The following is a 17,306-nucleotide window of genomic DNA, read 5'->3' on the forward strand; positions in this document are numbered from 1 at the left end:
TGCAGTGGGACTGATAAAGTGCAGCCCTCAGTCCCTCAGCAGGAATACAGTAGAGAAATAGAGAGAGAGAGAGAGAGAGAGAGAGAGAGAGAGAGAGAGAGAGAGAGAGAGAGAGAGAGAGAGAGACGAGGAGGAAAGGGGAGGGGGAATCGTCAGGGAGAGAGAAAAGTAGGAGGGGCCAATGTCTGCAGTTGTTTGGAAAGAGTTTGCAAGAAGGAGGCGGAGGAGGGAGTGAGAGAGCGAGAGAGAGAGAGGAGGGGTGAGAAAGAGGAGGGGAGGGGAAATCCACTCAAGTTTCCTGTGGCTGTCCCGGTGTCATTCATTCAGTCAGTCAGTCAGTCAGTCAGACACACAGACATACAGACACACAGTCAGATTCAGTGACGTCCAGCCACCACTGACCTGCCTATCAGCCAGCCTTCTCCGCGTCAGTCCCTCTCCCCCGCTCGCTCTCTGATCCTGCAGCCTGTCGGACGCCACAGCTGCCCTCGCAAGGGCAATGGAAAATTAGCAGGAGAGCGACAGAAACCTGGAAGAGGGAGGGTGCAGGACGAGAGGGATAGCGAGATACAGAGAGAGAGGAAGAGAGAGAGAGAGGAGGAGGAGGGGGAGGCAAGCTGACTCAGGAGTTTGGGGAGGAGTACCAGCTCCAACACCAGCAGCAGCAGCAGCATGTGTTGCAGCACGTTTGTGCCGTCAGAGAGGACCACAACACTGAGCTTTGCGCTGGATGACTCCGCGTGAGCAAGAGCGAGAGCAAGGGACAGGAGGATCTGAAGGAGCAGGAATAGAGCTCTGTTGCCAGGACTACAGCCCCTGCTCGTGCGTGTGTGTTTGTCTGAGTGTGTGTTGCTTGCCAAGGTGAGTGTGCGTGACTCTCATCGTCATCAAGAGGTGTCTTAGACATGCGTATATGTGAGGTGTATTGGTGTTCAGGGTGTACATATCACTGACGTTTGCCTATACGTAGACTTTGGAAACTTGAAATGAATGTGCTGCCTTTATAGTGCTTGCTACATTTTAAGACTGTGTAACAGCATGCTTTAGCAGTTACCATGTGTGTATATCGCCAGCTTACTGTCTGCTGACGTGCCATTTTAAGATACACTGATTTGGGGCATGCACAGTTCAGTGTGTTTTATTTGTGTGTGCTTGTTTGTCTGTGTATATATCTGCATGCATGTGTTTTCCCCCATGTGCACAGTGACGTTGCCTGCCATAGGTCCCTGTCCTCCTCTCAGCATCTCTGAATGGAGGAATCCCAGGCTAGCCTCCCATGCTGTTAGCACTCAGTAAGGGGCTGAAGGACACTCAGGGGGTCTGCCATTCAACTTGCCTGAGCCTCGGGGTCAAAGAGCCAGCCTATCATTCACCCTGTTAAGAGAGAAAACACTGGTTCACCATTAACCACTGCATGCCTCATCGCCTCTCTTTGGAGTTTTGTCTTCACCATGTCCAGCTGAGGGGTCACATCAGTGCTATGTATTGTGCTTTTTATAAAAGCATATGCCTCAAAGCTAACATTCTATATAAAGAATAAGAGACAAGACCAATCTCTCCAGTAATTGCCTGAATATACTGGCGTTGTGGTGTGTTGACAGACATCAGCAGGGGTATTTTGGTGTAGGTGTAGTCACCGAGAGGAAACAGGAAGTTGACTCACAGAACAGATACAGTGCCTGAGAACTCAGGTCGCTAGTGAGCATCTGTTCTGAGGTGCTTTGAAAAGGGTGCCTGTGTGTTAAAGAGCAAACATGGCAGAGTTTGTTTAACTCCCAGACAGTGCCTTGATGTGAGACCCTTACCTACTGTAGGACTGTGCTTTTTCAGGCTCAGTTTTTCATGCGATGAGCAGTGACTTAATGCCTAATGCTTGTGTCTGTGGTTGCCTCTTAAGGATTTTACTCCAATTAGTGTGGACGAGTAGCTAGAGTAAAGGGAGTAGAGCTACTTGGCACAGAGGGTTGAACAAAGCAGGGAGCTCATTAATATGAATAGAAACAAGAGAGAGGTTTACACTCAGATGAGAGGTTCTGGGTCAGGCTTCCTGTTGCTGTAAGGCACTGCGTTGACTCTAGACTAGGATGTGCTTATCTTTATGGTGTAAGTACCTCAGTTCTGTGCCTGCCCTGTGCATGTGATGACACAGGCACAGTGGCACAGCAAGACGAACTCTCCTTACAGCGGAACCAAGAAAAACAAAGTGCTGCGCGGTTCCTCGGTTCTGCCCCGGTCCTTTACACGTGAGTGTAAGGTGATCTTTGTGCAGGAAGGCCCAGAGAGAGAGAAAAGAAGAGGCCAGGCAGGGAGCTCACCAGGGCTCCACATTGTGATGCAGGAAAACAGGTGCAGAGAGAGAGGGAGGGAGAGAGAGATATAAAGAGGGAAGGAGGGAGGGAGGGAGAAGGAGAGAGGGAACCACACTGAGTGCTCTTAACAAGGGATTCACTTAAGTTCAGGCACCTTTTCATGTCCAGGGGCCCCTAATAAAAGTTGATGCAGCAGAATGGGTTTGTCATGGGTGATTAGGATTAGAGATTGGATTCCTGGGACTAAGCTTGTTTAAACATTTTCAAATGATAATGGTTAGCTCTCTCCACATTTTAGTGTAGATTTTTAGATCTTGTCAGAGACAGAGAGAGCTGTGGAGCAATTTGTTGCAGCAACTGATTTATATTTATACACTGATATCCTCACCTTACCTGAACCGGTTTCTGATCTGATCAGTGAGACTTGGCAGATTCTTGTTGTTAAGTATTAAGTATTCAGGTCCACAAGTTCTGACTTGGTGAGCAATCCACATTTCTATTCAGCGTTCACACGCGCACACTTCTCTTGATTTGTCCCCCATACGTGCACCGTTGGAATACAGACGTAAGGTTTTCAGTGCCCTGTTTCAGTCACAATGCAGACCGTACCATCAGTGGTTTTAGTGGCTGTGCATGCTCTACTAAGGAAGAGTGCTACTTTTAGATTCGTTGTGACCTCAATTTCTGAGGCAGTCAGTTGTTGATAACATTTGTGTGTGTGTGTGTGTGTGCATGTGTGTGCGCCCGCTTGCGTATTTGTGTGACTTAGTTTCTGCATGAGTGAACACACTTCTCCTCTTTTGAAAAAGTGCATGCATGTGTGCGACAAGCATGTATTAAACAGATAGTGTGTGTGTGTAAGATGTCGGGGGGATTCCCTTTATGGGAAGTCATAATGGCTTCTGAGTGTGCTGGGTGGTATGTCTCTAACGTAATGGCCTCGATACATGATCCAGTTATGTGCAGGGCTGTGTTTGTAATCATATACCCCCCATCTGTGAATCGATGATGGGGCCTCGGCAGAAGGGGAAGTCTTTCACTGTAATACGTAGTGATTTATTTTCCACCTGCTTGGCCTGATATTAAACAATACATTTCCCCATCTCAGTGGTTTTGCAATGTCACATTTGATTCCACATTGATTTACCATCAATTAAAAACTGCAAATTGAGTAGAATAAAAATGACAGACAGACTATCTGACGTAAGGCACACGTATGCATGTTCTCTGAACTAAATATGTGTACAGTTGTTGATTGTGCAGGGTCATAAAAACATGTTTTAACACTGTTGTGTTACAACACATCTTATGACACCCTATTGCTCTGCTTTGGTTTGATGAAGTGTTGTGCAAGGGTTGGACAGATATTGGGATTACAAACAAGCCAGACAGGACTGGTCACATCGAAGGGAAAATCATTTGTAACAGGGTGTGTTGGATCACTTCCAAGATCCAATCTGCTGTGATTTGCACACCTACTGATTTGTATGATGAGCAGAAATGGTTGTCAGATAAAAGCAGAGGCAGTCTTGTAGATGTCAGAATAATCAGATCTCTGCTTTGTTGGGTAAACAGTGCTATTCACGTGAGGATCCCCGAGGTGTGCCTGTGAGTCCAGTTTCGGTTTCATGAATGTTGGACTCTAGCATGGCATGATGGAAGCCTGTGGCTGTGTAGGGTAATTTGATCTTTTGTCTCAGACAAAAGGTCAGGGTGTGTTGTATGGAATGGCTTACCACGGCACTGTGTTAAAGAGGGTGTGTTTGTTTACCGATCGGGATATTTGCTTAAGTGTGTGTATGTGTGTACTTGTGTCTGCATTTGAGCTGTGTGTTTGATCTGTGCTCCTTATGCGAGTTGTCACTAACCAGCATTGCTACACGATCGCAAATCCATAATCAAAGATGTCCGCTCTCTGAATGTGCCTCTCCGTCTGTGTGTCTCCCAGGCTGAAGTTCACACAGAAGGACCTGCAGCGGAGACGAGGGACAGCAGCAGGGCTGAAAACGGAGCTGTCCACACCTCGCTGCCCACTGCCGCCCAAGGAGAGGACGCACCGCCGCTGCCACCACGGGGCAGCCCGTCGCCACGGCCAACACGCCCTGCCGAGGACGAGGACCGCTGGGGCCAGCGGGCGGAGGAGAGGGAGGAGTTTGAGTTTCCGCATGACCTGCTCCCCAGCACCGACCTCAGCACCGAGCTCGACCTCTGGGGCACATCTCTGGGGTAAGAGGAAAGAAGAGTACACACACATAGACATGCATCATACACACACACACACACGTGTACACACACACACACACACACACACACACACACACACACACACACACACACACACACACACACACACACACACACACGCGCGCGCGCGCGTACACACACACACACAGACACACACACACACACACACACACACACACACACACACACACACGCGTACACACACACACACACGCGTACACACACACACACACACACACACACGCGTACACACACACACACACGCGTACACACACACACACACACACACACACACACACGCGCATACACACACACACGCGTACACACACACACACACACACACACACACGTGCGTACACACACACACGCGTACACACACACACACGCGTACACACACACACACACACGCGCGTACATACACACACACACACACACACACACACACACACACACATCTGCACACGCATAGAAACACACACAAACAACTTTGCTGGCAGGGGCAAGTACTTACATGCCTCTTTTTCCTTCCCCAAACTCACTCGCGTGTGTCAGCTTTGAAACTGAAACCCAAAGTTTTCCGCTTGTGCATATGAACTAATAAAACAGTCAAACACGATGGTATTTGCTTGCTCGGTTTGGTGATAGTTTAACACCTCTAGATTCATGGTAGACAGATTTCAGAGAAAGAGTGACAAAAATAGGCATGCAGAGGAGTGTTAGGAGTTTATGTGTTGAACCCTGTTGCTTCCTTGTACTCTGACCTCTGTCAGACAGTTGACTGAAAGCATCTCCTCATGGTATCTTATCTTAATTACATGTAGAGCACATCATAGCTTCAGATATTATACATTCATCTCCGCTTTTTCACAGTGCAGTGTTTAATCTGAGGGTTTGTCATAGATCTCTATCAGAGCAGGCTAGCTGTAGAAAATCAGTTTGCAGGAGATGAGCTATGCCTACCTGACCCAACATGCCCGAGTGGCGAAATCCCTGCCGTGGCATTTGGGGCTAGTCAGTTTATCTGTCAGGGGCGTGCGCTTTTTGTTTTCCTTCAGAGGCACCCGCTCCATTCCATGGAAATTCTGACTAGCCCAGATGACTGAGATACCAGCGTCAGACGTTAGGCTGAGAGACTCAAAAAAGACCACATGACTTGTGATCATGGAGAAAACAATAAAAACAATCACAGTTTCCCTGCTCAGAACGTCAAAGCCCCAAAAGTGCTCTCGTTCAGTCTGTCTGTCTGTCCAGGCTGCATCACCGGCATGAGAATTTATGATGAGGCAGGACGGCGCCGTTCCCAGGGTGACCTCACCTCTCCTCAATGTCACAGTCATTTGTCACTGTCCAACGGCAGCTCCGTATTCATATCAATTCATTATGATGCGGACCACAGAGAGGAGGTCGCTGGCAGGACAGGCTTTGATGTTGAAAAAGAGAACTGACTTATCTGTAACAGGAGACTAGACTGATAGCTTAAACAGAGCTCTGTGGATCTTCATTGTTTGTAATAGTCATGAGAGATTAATCATTAAGCCATGATGGGAATAAGAAGAGATGTTTTCCTTTCCACCAGTATGTGCAGATAATCAGTGTACTTTGAGCCTCGTCACACAAGATCACTACAGCTGTTCTAAGCTTAGCCTAGCCAGTCTATGATGTGTGAAGTGAAATAATATTTAATGTGTTTGACAGGCTTGTTGTAGGGCGCAGATCTTGACTAAACATGGTGGCTCATGGGTTGCATAGTAGTAGGATTATACAGCAGTAGCAAAATAGATGGTTTTCAGGACTGCACTATTGAGTCACCTGGAAGTACTTGAGCCAGTGCTTACTATGAATGGAGGATACTGTTTGATGTTATTCCTCTATAATTATTTCTCTCCTTGTGTATGTGTGTGTGTGTGTGTACTTGTGTCTTGCGGTGCATTATAAACACCTGTGTGTCAGGAATGAACAGGCAAGCTCAGGTGGAATGAAGAGTGAGACAGTGACACTGTCTGGCCCAGCAAACCCTCTCTTGGCTGGGCTGAAGCACTACGTGGATGTGAGCCCACCGGTCCTGGGCATTGTGAAGAGGTATCAGAGAACACAGCCCACCAGAGAGACAGAGACAGACGTATGGCCTGAGAATGTATGTAGAGACAGATGTATGGCCTGAGCAATCATCAGGTGCCTCCGTCTGCACCTAGGCACACCTGAAACACCTGCCATGCAGTGAAGCTATTCCACTCTTTAATAGCACTATTTCTTATAGTCAATTTGATGTTGACAATGTTCTGCTGGAAAATGGCAGGCTGTTCAGGTATGAATATTGCATACATTGTGATCGATCTAGCCATACATCTCTCTCTTTCTCTCTCTTTCTTTGTGTTCAGGGTGAGTGCATTGATTTGCAGTGGTTTGTGCATAAGGACACCCTGATGTGTGCCTAAATGTGTTGTCTTGAGTGAGGGTTTGACTGCCTTCTGTCGTTCTGTGGAGTGATGAGTTTTCTCCCGGCCTGTGTTGGTGATTTTGCTGATGTCTGTTGGCTTCCTTTTTACCTGACCTGGCTGCCGTCTCTAACATCCATGCACTTTATTTGCTGTGTGGCTTTGTGGTGTGGTGGGCCTGGCATCAGTCTGCACACCGCAGTCGAGCGGGTTTCTGTCAGAGGCTGGTGAGCTGCAGGAAAACGTTGTTGATCACCATGACAGCCAGCGTAAACGAACGGCTTTGGAAACAGCTTCAGAGAAAGTGGCCGCCTGTCCACCCGCCTGACTGCCTGCTCAGTGTTTTGACTTGAAATGCTATAACTCTCCTCAGCCTTGGAAAGCAGACTTATGGCCACCTCAGCCCAATGCATTTAACTGCTGTTTTGGTACATGGGATAGTGCCCACAAAGTTAGAGTTCAGATGAGCAAGGTAAGGAAGTTTTAAACCCGTATACATGACAACAGTGCAAACAGAAAAAGGGCTTTATGGCCCAGCTGCTTTAACCGGGGGACTTCCCATGTGGAATGCAGCCGCTGTATGTTTGTGTATGCCTTGTATGTTTTTGCTGTGTGTGTTTATTCTGTCGGTAAATGTACATAGCCACCGCACACGCCTGTGGGATTCTTAGAGAAGTTAGAGAAAATAGCCTGCAAGTTGGAGAGATAGATAGAGAGAGAGAGAGAGAGAAAGAGAGAGAGAGAAAGATCAATTTAGCAACAGATTTAGAATGAGACATGTGGAAAGTGAGCGATTGAGAAACTAAAAGAGTAGCAAAGTGAAGAAAGAGAGGTTTGGTTAATCCCTGCCTCTGCCAGAGCCCTGCGGTGCAGTTGGGGACCTGCTGAGTCTGTGCAGTGCGGACAGAGTGGCGTCTGTGTGCCAAGAGGCCCCGGTCTGCCCCGAGCCTGGCAAACAGGCCCTAGTATGAGCTGAACCCTCTTCCTCCCCTCTCTGTCTCTCTCTCTTTCCCCCTTTCTCTCTCTTTCTCTTTTATCCCTCGCTTCCTGTCTCTCTCTCTTTTCCCCTTCTCTCTCTCTCTTACCTCCATCTCTCTGTTTTTCTCTCTCTCTCTCCTTCCCAGCATCTGTCGTAGTGTGTCATTAAAGCCATTTAAACTGTTCCTCTTTGAGAAAGAGAGTGAAAGACAGAAAGAAAAACACTGAGGGAGTGCCAGTCTTTCATCTGTGCAGGGATCGGTTAAGGATTTAGGCAGGCGGGTAGGGGTGTGGTGTGGTGTGGTGTGGCTTGTTGTCAGGGTAGAGGTTGCGTTGTGAGAGAGCTCTCTGAGACCGGTCACATGGATGGCATATCATCCAATTAGAGACTTGCTTGGGTAATGATTTTTTTTAAAGTGTTTTTCCATTCGCGGTTTAGAATGAACTATACCTCTGGCTTTGTAATGACAGACAAATATGCTCTAGGTAAATCTGTGTTGTCACAAGATGGAGGCCTATTGTGCGTCATATTTACTTGACTGGAAAGCCAATAAAGCAACATGGCGGCCCTGCTTGTCGTTAGACTTACATTGTGACTCAGCAGTCATGATTCTGCACCTGCCTTTGAGAGGCTGATTCTCCAATTAACTGAGCTTTAGTGTGTGTGTATGTGTGTGTGTGTGTGTGTGTGTGTGTGTGTGTGTGTGTGAGAGAGAGAGAGAGAGCAAGCTCTGTCTGAGAGAGAGAACTACTGTAAATTGCCAATCTGTGTGTCCAGATTCCCATTAGGGTTAGTGATGGATGGGGGAAGCATTGACCCTGATCTTAGTAACATCTGTGTGTGTGTGTGTGTGTGTGTGTGTGTGTGTGTGTATGAGAGTGTGAGAGAGAGAGAGAGAAAGAGAGAGAGTATGTGTGTGTATGCGTGTGATTAGGGTTTGTAAACTGAAAAATAGAGTAGAAAGACATGGAAATGAAGAAAATTACAGAGGCTGTGCAATGAAATCTCTTGTGGCTGCTTGAGTGTACATGGTGTGTGTGTGTGTGCTGTGGCCTCTGATCAGTGTGAGTTTGCTGTGGTGCTATGATTATGATGCAACATGTGTGGACTGCAGTGGAGTGTGTCTGCATGATGCTCTTGCCCCTTTTTCTGAGTTCTGGGGGAAGAATTTGCAGTGGATTGCAATGAAGTGTTTTGGCATGAAGCTTTTGCCCCATCTTCATAGTATGGGGGGGTGCAGTTGAGTGTTGACGTAGAGTGACTCTGCATGAGGCTCTGTTGCCCCATCCTCACAGTGTGGGAGGGAGGGCAAGTTTGGATTGCAGTGTGTGGGTTCTGGCAACCGCAACCATTGCCTTGACTGACCATCAGTTCGGCCTGATGCTAACTTTGTCCCCAATGACCTTTCTCGGTTCTCCTCTGTCCTGGATCAGCAGCCCACGGAGTGACCCAGTTCTCAGCGGCAGCCCCTCGTCCCCGACTGGCTCTCCCTCTCGGCTTGCGGAGGAACAGCAGCCCACCCCGCCTCTGTCCTCATCCGAGCAAATTAACTTGGAGCTCCAAGCCGCCTTCCAGGAATGCGAGCAGCAAATGGCCGCGCTCGGAATGTCCTGCCAAGCAACAGACACAGCAGGGCCCGGCCTAGCCGCTGGCAGGTATCCGCCGCCCGAGGCCGCGATTAAAAAGGAAGGGAAAAGAAAGAGAAGGAAGAAGAAAGGTGTGAGTCAGAGGGTGGCAGCAGCCCAGCCGGGGCGTGAGACAGATCTCCAAGGCAACAGTGGAACTCAGTCAAGCAGCGAGGCTACTGGGCAGGAGGAGCCGGTCAATTTCAGTTTCAAAAGCTACATTTTGGGCTACGATAATAGCAGTGGACAGGACAAAGAGCCTAAAGATTCAAAGGTGAGTGGAGCCACATTAAAACAAGGGGCAGCCTGTCTGACCAGGACTGAGATAGGATCAGAGGCTGAAACAAACACAGTATTGAAACAGGAACAAACCGATATTTGTTTACAGCCAGAGACTGAAGAAAAAGCCTGTAGCAACACATCTGAGGGAATGCAAACTCACCATTCAAAACTACCTGCAAAAACAGATGGCCCTCTGGCAATAGTAAAGGAAAAAGATGAGCCTGTGCAGAGAAGTGTAGGCAGTGAAGCCAGTACAAGCTTTCCCCCAGACTTTGCTCCAGTAGAAGACAGCGTTCCATGCAACACAGAGCCTAAGAAAGAAGCAGATTCAGTTAAGGGCTCGGAGACAGACAACACGGCAGCTGTGGGTGAGCTGTCACAGGTTGAGTCAAAGCAGCTCTCGGAAGCAGCCATCTTCCCAGAGACAGCCTCCTTCACAGCCCCAGCCCCGCGTTCGGACACGCGTGTCGACGAGCAGACACACTCACAGGCCGAGACGCAGACACAGCATGCTCTGGCACAGACACACAACACCGAGACAAAAGACAACAAATTGCCCGGGGCCATCGCGCAGTCCCCTGGGGAGTTGGGGTCAGATTCACAAGAACAGCTGAGGCCCCAGAGGGAGGAGGGAGACATCTGCCCCCCATCCCCAACCTCCACGTCCACCCAAGCTCATATTACCCTCCCTGAGAGTTCACCTGCCCTCTCATTGGCCTCCGCTCCTGCACTGAGCCAGCCAGCTGACCACAGCCAGACAGATGGGTCTCACACAGACACATCAGAGCCGGAAACCCCACCCTGCTGCGACCAGTCAATAGCTGGGGTGGGGAGTGACCATAACGCGGCGAGGACATCTGCCTCCGAGACCGTGCCGATTGATCCAAGCTGCCCCGGAGCTGCCGATGAACATAGGGCTCTTGAGGGATCACAGCCATTGACATGTACGACACATCAGAGCAGCAGCAGCATACTTCCTGGAAAGTCGGAAGATGAGTCAAACAAAGAAAGATTAGACAGTCAGTGTCAGGTTGAAACACAGCAACAAGACCAAAGTAAAGCATTTGCGGTTAACCAGGAGAGAGCAGCACCCCACAACCAAGAGAAAACACTCACAAAGGATGACACACATTTAACTCACCCACAGGAAGCACTCAGTGATAACCAGGCGGACAGCAGTTCTATTAGCCCACCTGCCCAGCTGAAAATAGAGCAGGAGGAGAAAGAAACTCTGAATAAAGAGCAAATGCTCTCTCTGGACCAGCAAACCTTCCTCCCGGTCCAGTCCGCTGTGGGAAATGAGGAGGAGGAGGAGGAGGAGAGCGCCCTTGAAGAGGCTTCTGTGCAGGCTGCTGCTGATTCCACCGCGTTGCCACTGACAACACCCACGATGCCAGAAATGATAGAAAGCGAGGGAGGGCGAGAGAAAGCGAGCGAGGCGGACGCAACACTAAAAACAGTGTCGGATACGGAGACAGCGGTCGGAGCGTTGTGTCGTAGTGAGTCGCGCGAGCCTCTGATCCTGACAGGCGAGCAGGATGAGAGTGAAAGCCTCCCTCTCAAGGAGCCCGAGCCCTCGTTAATCTACACTCAGATTAATTGCTCACCTGCATTGAAAGCGGAAGAGAAGGAAACTGCACTTAACAGTGTCTGCAGCAGCAGCAGCAGCAGTAATAGCAGTAGCAATAGAGGCAGTCAACTGCCAGACAACTCAGTGGAGAGTGAGGGAAAGGGAGGGGGACAGCCAACAAACAGCTCCCTAGGGACCGACGCGCTCTCACCAGCTGAGGAAGGAGAGACAAAATCACTCCCGACGGAAAACCAGATACTGACCAGCACCAGCACTGACCCTCCAGGGCTTCAGAGAGGACTCACCAGCCAGGACGATAGCGCAGGAAGATTGGAGAGAGTGGGAGAGAGGGACAGAGAGAGACTGACAGAAAAGCAGGAGGAGGAGGAGGAGAAGGAGAGGGGGGAGCAGGGAGGAGGAGCGCAGACTTCACTCAGACAGCCAGCAGTGGGTCCGGCCAGTGGGGTGTCACTGACGACGACAGCGGCAGACACAGAGACGTGTCCGCTCCGCGACGCTGCCACAGAGCCACAGGCGGAATCGCCGCACCACCAACACCAGAGCAGCGGTGAGCTCATCGCTCTCATCTCTGCCGAACGGGGCTCTCTCCCTCCTCCTCTGGCTGGTGGCGCAGGCAGCTTGGACTCGTCCAATCACTCTCCGCCTCCCCCAGCTCAAACAAACTCTGCCGATTTGCAGAAAAAAGAAGCAGAAGGGGAGAGAGAGGCTGAGTTGAATCGGTGCCTGAGCACAACAGCAGAAAAGGAGGGGCCATTCAGTGCCTCTTTGCCACCCAGAGAGGAGGCTGGAATACAGAGGGCTTCTTCAGTCGGTGCCAGCCAGCAACAGGTAGATCAGCCTTGCGACTCGCCGCAGCTACTGGACACCGGGGGCCCGCAACCCCCCGAGAGCACGACGTCGATAGCGCGGCAGCCTGGCAAGCCTCAGGCCAGCATGTGGGAGGCTATTGGCAGCTACAGCAGCGCAGGGAGCATCTTGAAGGCGAAAGACGGGAGAAGCTCGCCGGCCATGCCCAGCATCACGCCGGTGGTCTGCGCCTCCTTGCCCCCGCTGATGGTGCACGAGAGCCTGCGCCACCCGGTGACGGAGACCACCTTTGGCCTCCAGGAGTACTTGGGGGCGCCGAAGCCCGAGGTGCCCCCTCAAACACGGCCGCAAACTGCAGGCGAGAGTCCCACGGAGCTAAAGAAGCCCCAGCATGAGAGCAGTGCAGAAAAAGAGCCTGGAGCAACAGAGAAAGAGAAGCAGCCTGGAGGTGAAACAGCGAGTGCTAGTCTCGCGGAACCCAGCCAGGGGCCAGACAAGCGGGCAGCAGAGTCAGCTTCCTCTGCTGAAAAGACAGGAGAGGCACCGGACGCAGCTCTGCCTGCTTCTCGGGAGAAAGGAAGTCAGGAAGTGTGCGTCGATGTTTCACTCAAAGCTGAAAGTCAAAGTGCTGACTCTTCCAAGGATGGTGCTGATGGGGGTCAAAGGTCAGAGGCTATAGGGGTCACAGGTGTTATGGCAGCTAACCGCATGGCTGGTTCAGAATACAGCATGAGCCAAGGGGATATCACATGCCAGGAAAGAGAAGAACGCAAACATGAAGGTGATTCTGAATGTCTGAAGACTAGCAATGAGCAGAAAGAGGAAAGTAAAAAAGCAGCTGATGTCGTTGGGTTGATAAATAATCATGTTGAAAGAGAACTCAGCAAAAATGCAGAAAACACTGATTGCTTAGTAAATGATGGAGTGATTAAAGAAATCCCTGAAGAAAGAAAGCATGCTGATGACTCAGAAAGAATGAATGGGCAAAATGAAGAGAGCCGGCAAAAAGCGGATAATGAGAATTTGATTAAGGGTGAAATGGTAGAAAATGATGTTGAATCTATATATGCTGATGCTGAAAGCCTGGTGGAGCTTCAAAAGAAAAGTAGTAAACACGAGAGTGAAGCTGGAAATTTGGCCTCAGAGTCATCAACAATGGTGCCAGCGGAAACAGCCCCAGCTGAATCAGAGTCTGTTAAGTGTGATTTACAGCCTGTCGTCTCCGCTGCTGTTGATCCCAGCACGGACAGCGCTGCCACAGATGATGCTCTCAGATTTCCACCTGACGCTCCCCTGGTTCTGCGACCCTCCGTGGAGGTGACACCTGACAAACCACCTGTGACCTCAGGCAAATTAGAGACGCCGGTCATTACCGCTGATGAGACTGATTCAATAAAGCTGCACAGCGCGGTCAGCCTACCTATGCAAAAATTGGACCCTCTGCCCTCAACTGGCCCGAGCCCGGAGGCTGCCGTGGCGACCGAGCCGGCTGCCGTGCCAACCATTGTTCTGAAGCCTCCAGGCCCCATGCTGAGTCACTGGGAGCTTGTAAACGAGTGCGATATCACCAGTGCCAGGGAGGAGAAGGAGAAGGAGGGGAGTGGGGGACAGCTTCCCAGCACCACCAGCGCATCTAATGGCCCATCACGTACCGAGGAGAGGCAGGATGTAGCTCCAATGACGCACGCCATTATAAGTAAGGATGCAGCCAACAGGAGTGCCAGGGATTATGACTCGGCACAAGGACAGGGGGAAACGGAGAGAATCGCTGCTGACGCTCCTTTTGCACCTGTGAATACTGTATCAGAGGAGAGGAATTCTCGCTCTGGAGCGCACGTCTTCTCCAGCAGCAGCGCTAACGCTGAGGAGATAAGACCGTGTGACAGTTTGTCAGGGGGCGGTGGTGCAAAGTCCGTCTGTGATACAGGAAGTCCGCGGTCAGAAGCCACCAGTGAGAGTGTGTCACTCCCTAATAACAGTCAAACTGAAGACTCAGTCACTGCAGTCATTTTGCCTATACTCCCTAGCAACAGTCAGGCTGAAGACTCAATGACTGCATCCACTGGGAGCATACCACCGGTCAGTGGCCCAGACGCAAAACCTGACAGGACAGAGGAACCACTCGAAGACGAGCAGGCCTCTGCAGCAAAAGTAAGCATTTCTGAGAACTTGTGCGATGACAAAGCATTTAACACCCCTTCATCTGTTTCAACAGACAGCGCAGACACAAAGAGCCACGTAAAAGAGCCCGTTATGGTGAATGTTCCGGACCATGCTGACCAGTCCCTCAAGCGTGACCTCATCAGTAGTGGTCATAGCATCAGCACTGAGCAACCAGCCAGTATGCCCTCCAGCATAAACAAAGAAATAATACAGCAAGGGAGGGGGGAACTGGAGGAAAACCTGCAAACCTGTATAGGAGCAGCAAACACAAACAGGCTTGAGGCAGAGAGTGTTCAGGGAGTTCAGTCTGAATACAAGCAGGAGGAGGGTGAGAATAAACAAACATGGAGCGTGTTGAACGAAACCGAGGGAAAACAGACCAACTCAGCTGAGCACCTGGGAGACACACAGGAGAAAACGAACATGTTGGAGAAGCAGCGAGAGACTGATTCCAAGCAAGGAGAGGGTAGAGTCGAAACACAAACAGAGAAACGGGGGGGAATGCTCGAAAGCGTTGAGAATGACGGAAAAGTAAACACAGAAGAGAAACGGCGAGACTTGCTGACTCCTGACAAAAGCGAGGAAAACAAACAACCGTCTGACACCGGCTCTGCGCAGGCAGACTCGGGCTCGGCCGAACGGGTGGTCAGCCGAAGCGAGGTCCTAAAAGAGTCCACTCATCCGTCCTCAGATCAGAGCTTCTCCTCCTCAGAGTCACCCGCTGAGATTCGCTCGGACAAAGCCCCGAGCGAGGCCGACTCGGCACGTGTCCTACAGATCAACGCTCAGCCCCAAGATCAACAGGAGGAGAAGCAGCAGCAACAGCAGCATGATCAACAGAAGCAGCCAGAGCCTGAGAGTAGCATCACAGAGGGGGTGTCAGAGCAGTGTGGAAGTGTGTGTCCGGCGCTGGATGACCATCGCGCCTCGCCGCAGCAGGCCGAAGAACCAGCCGAGGCCGGGGGCACCGGGGGCAGCCAGACACCTTTGGAGGAACAGCTGGAGCAGGTTGAGCCCAGCCCAGGAGGAGAGAGAGAGGAGCGCGGAGTTGGTGGAGGAGTAGGAATGCCCCCGACTCTGGATCTCCCCGTGTCCGAACCCACAGTCAGTGGGGATCTCTCATCTCACGTGGACGAGAAGGGCTCCAGTGACGTCACAGCGGAAGAGAGGGAGGAAGGTCAGAAGTCAAAGGTCACGACAACAGTTAATGAGGGTGAGGAGGTCAAGCCGGAGAGGCAAGAGAACACTGCTGCCTCTGTGTCACTAGGAGGTGACTGTGAACCGGCAGCGTGTGCTGCATCATCGCAGGCCGGCGAGACAGAGCATGAGGAGACACACATACTTTACCCGAATAAGGCCACCGAGGAGCCTGTGACAGACACCAGCTCTCTTCCCGTTAGCGGCAGCCCCTCTCAAAGAGAGTCACAGCTTCAAACGGACGAGCAACAGCTATTCATTCAAGTCACCCAAAGCAACAGCAACAGTTACATCAGTCAGGCTTCTGGCACAACACAAGAGGCCCCTGTTCCCATAACCTTTGAACCCGAGGAGCGGGAAACGGCTCCCATTCGACCTCCCACTGACCCTCCCTCTGTTTCCCCCAGTGAGGCTCCCCAGCACCCAGTCTTGGACGGCAAAGGCGAGAATGTTCTCCCTGGCGGTACTGACACAAACGCAGAAAGCTCCTTTAAAGGGGAGTCCGCTGCAGAGCCACAGGCCTGTCGTACTGAGCCTGCAGTAGCATCTGCAGCTCCCACGCAGCAGAACCAAAGTGTTACGGCAAAACTGGAGCAGCGGGGGGTGGAGGACACATCAACCCCTCCACCCCCGACCGAGAAAGCAGACGCGGGGGAGCTGGTGCAAAACATAGCTGCTGGCTCCACACAGATGCTCCCCGAAGCACAGAGCCACAGGCCGAGCCCAGACATCAAACAGCAGGCCAGAGCCAGTGAGGCCGAGGCGGCTCCGAATAGCGAGAGCAGGAAGGAAGAGATGGGGCAGAGGGAGGAGGAGGAAGGCGATAAGACGGACGAAAACAGGAAGCTCGTAAAATCAACCGAGGATGCCTTCACTGGCGTCTCAGTGTTGTCCAGTGAGAAAGACGTTCTCCCACAGGATGGCAGAGGGGGAGAGTCCTCTGTGTGTCATGTTGTCCAGAAGGTGGAGGAGAGCGCAGTACTGTCTACCAAACCAGAGAACACTGTCTCATGCCAAACAGTCACAGGTGATGGTCAAGAGGAGAAGGGGCTGGTCACAGACACCTCTCCTGCTCCAAAAGCCGTCCCAGAGTTCCCAGACACCATTCCAGTCACGAGTCAATCTGTTTCCTTGGCAACTGATACCCCAGACAGCTCTGCCACTACAGTCGGTTATGACTCCAAGTCTGACCTGAATCTAAGACCCTCAAAATCTTTTATTGAAATGCTACGTGAAGGTGCTTTGGCCACAGAGCCCCAAGACCCGAGGTCAAACTCCACTGATAACAAATCCGAAACCTCAAATGACGATCTGACCTCTGCCCCTATCACCAGAGATGTGAATGTAAACAGAGGTAGTGATAGCAAAGATGCCTCGGCTCCGGCCCCAGTCTCAGGTCCAGAGCCAAGGCCAGGGTCAGCAGGGTCAGCAGCCCCTGGGCCAGAGAGCCAGGCTGAGGAGCCGTGCGGTGGCACAGACTGGCTGAGGGCGCTCAAAGACGCCGCAGCACAGCAGGCACACGCTGACCAGCACCACACAGCAGCAGGCTACTCTGAGAAAAGCACTGGAAGCAGGTACCTACGCACACCGTGTGTGTGTGTGTGTGTGTGTGTGTGTGTGTGTTTACAGTACATGTATGTGTGTGTGTGTGTGAGTGACTGGGTGTGTGTGACT

The 17,306-nt window shown here is 51.1% G+C and overlaps 1 protein-coding gene across 7 annotated transcripts in view; it reads left to right on the top strand.

Moving 5' to 3' along the window:
* Positions 1-17,306, top strand: part of tacc2 (transforming, acidic coiled-coil containing protein 2) — a 72,087-nt gene that overhangs the window by 11,849 nt on the left and 42,932 nt on the right. For 6 of the 7 annotated variants that reach the window (XM_042065960.1, XM_042065962.1, XM_042065957.1 and 3 more), the window contains 3 exons: positions 4,258-4,535; positions 6,504-6,632; positions 9,401-17,206. In XM_042065960.1, coding sequence (XP_041921894.1) covers positions 4,258-4,535; positions 6,504-6,632; positions 9,401-17,206 — 8,213 coding nt within the window. Of the gene's footprint in view, positions 1-3,998; positions 4,067-4,257; positions 4,536-6,503; positions 6,633-9,400; positions 17,207-17,306 lie in introns of those variants that run through there. The other variant, XM_042065964.1, reaches the window with a different exon arrangement.

Source organism: Alosa sapidissima, chromosome 16 (assembly GCF_018492685.1).
Source record: "Alosa sapidissima isolate fAloSap1 chromosome 16, fAloSap1.pri, whole genome shotgun sequence".
NCBI classification, from domain to species: domain Eukaryota; kingdom Metazoa; phylum Chordata; class Actinopteri; order Clupeiformes; family Clupeidae; genus Alosa; species Alosa sapidissima.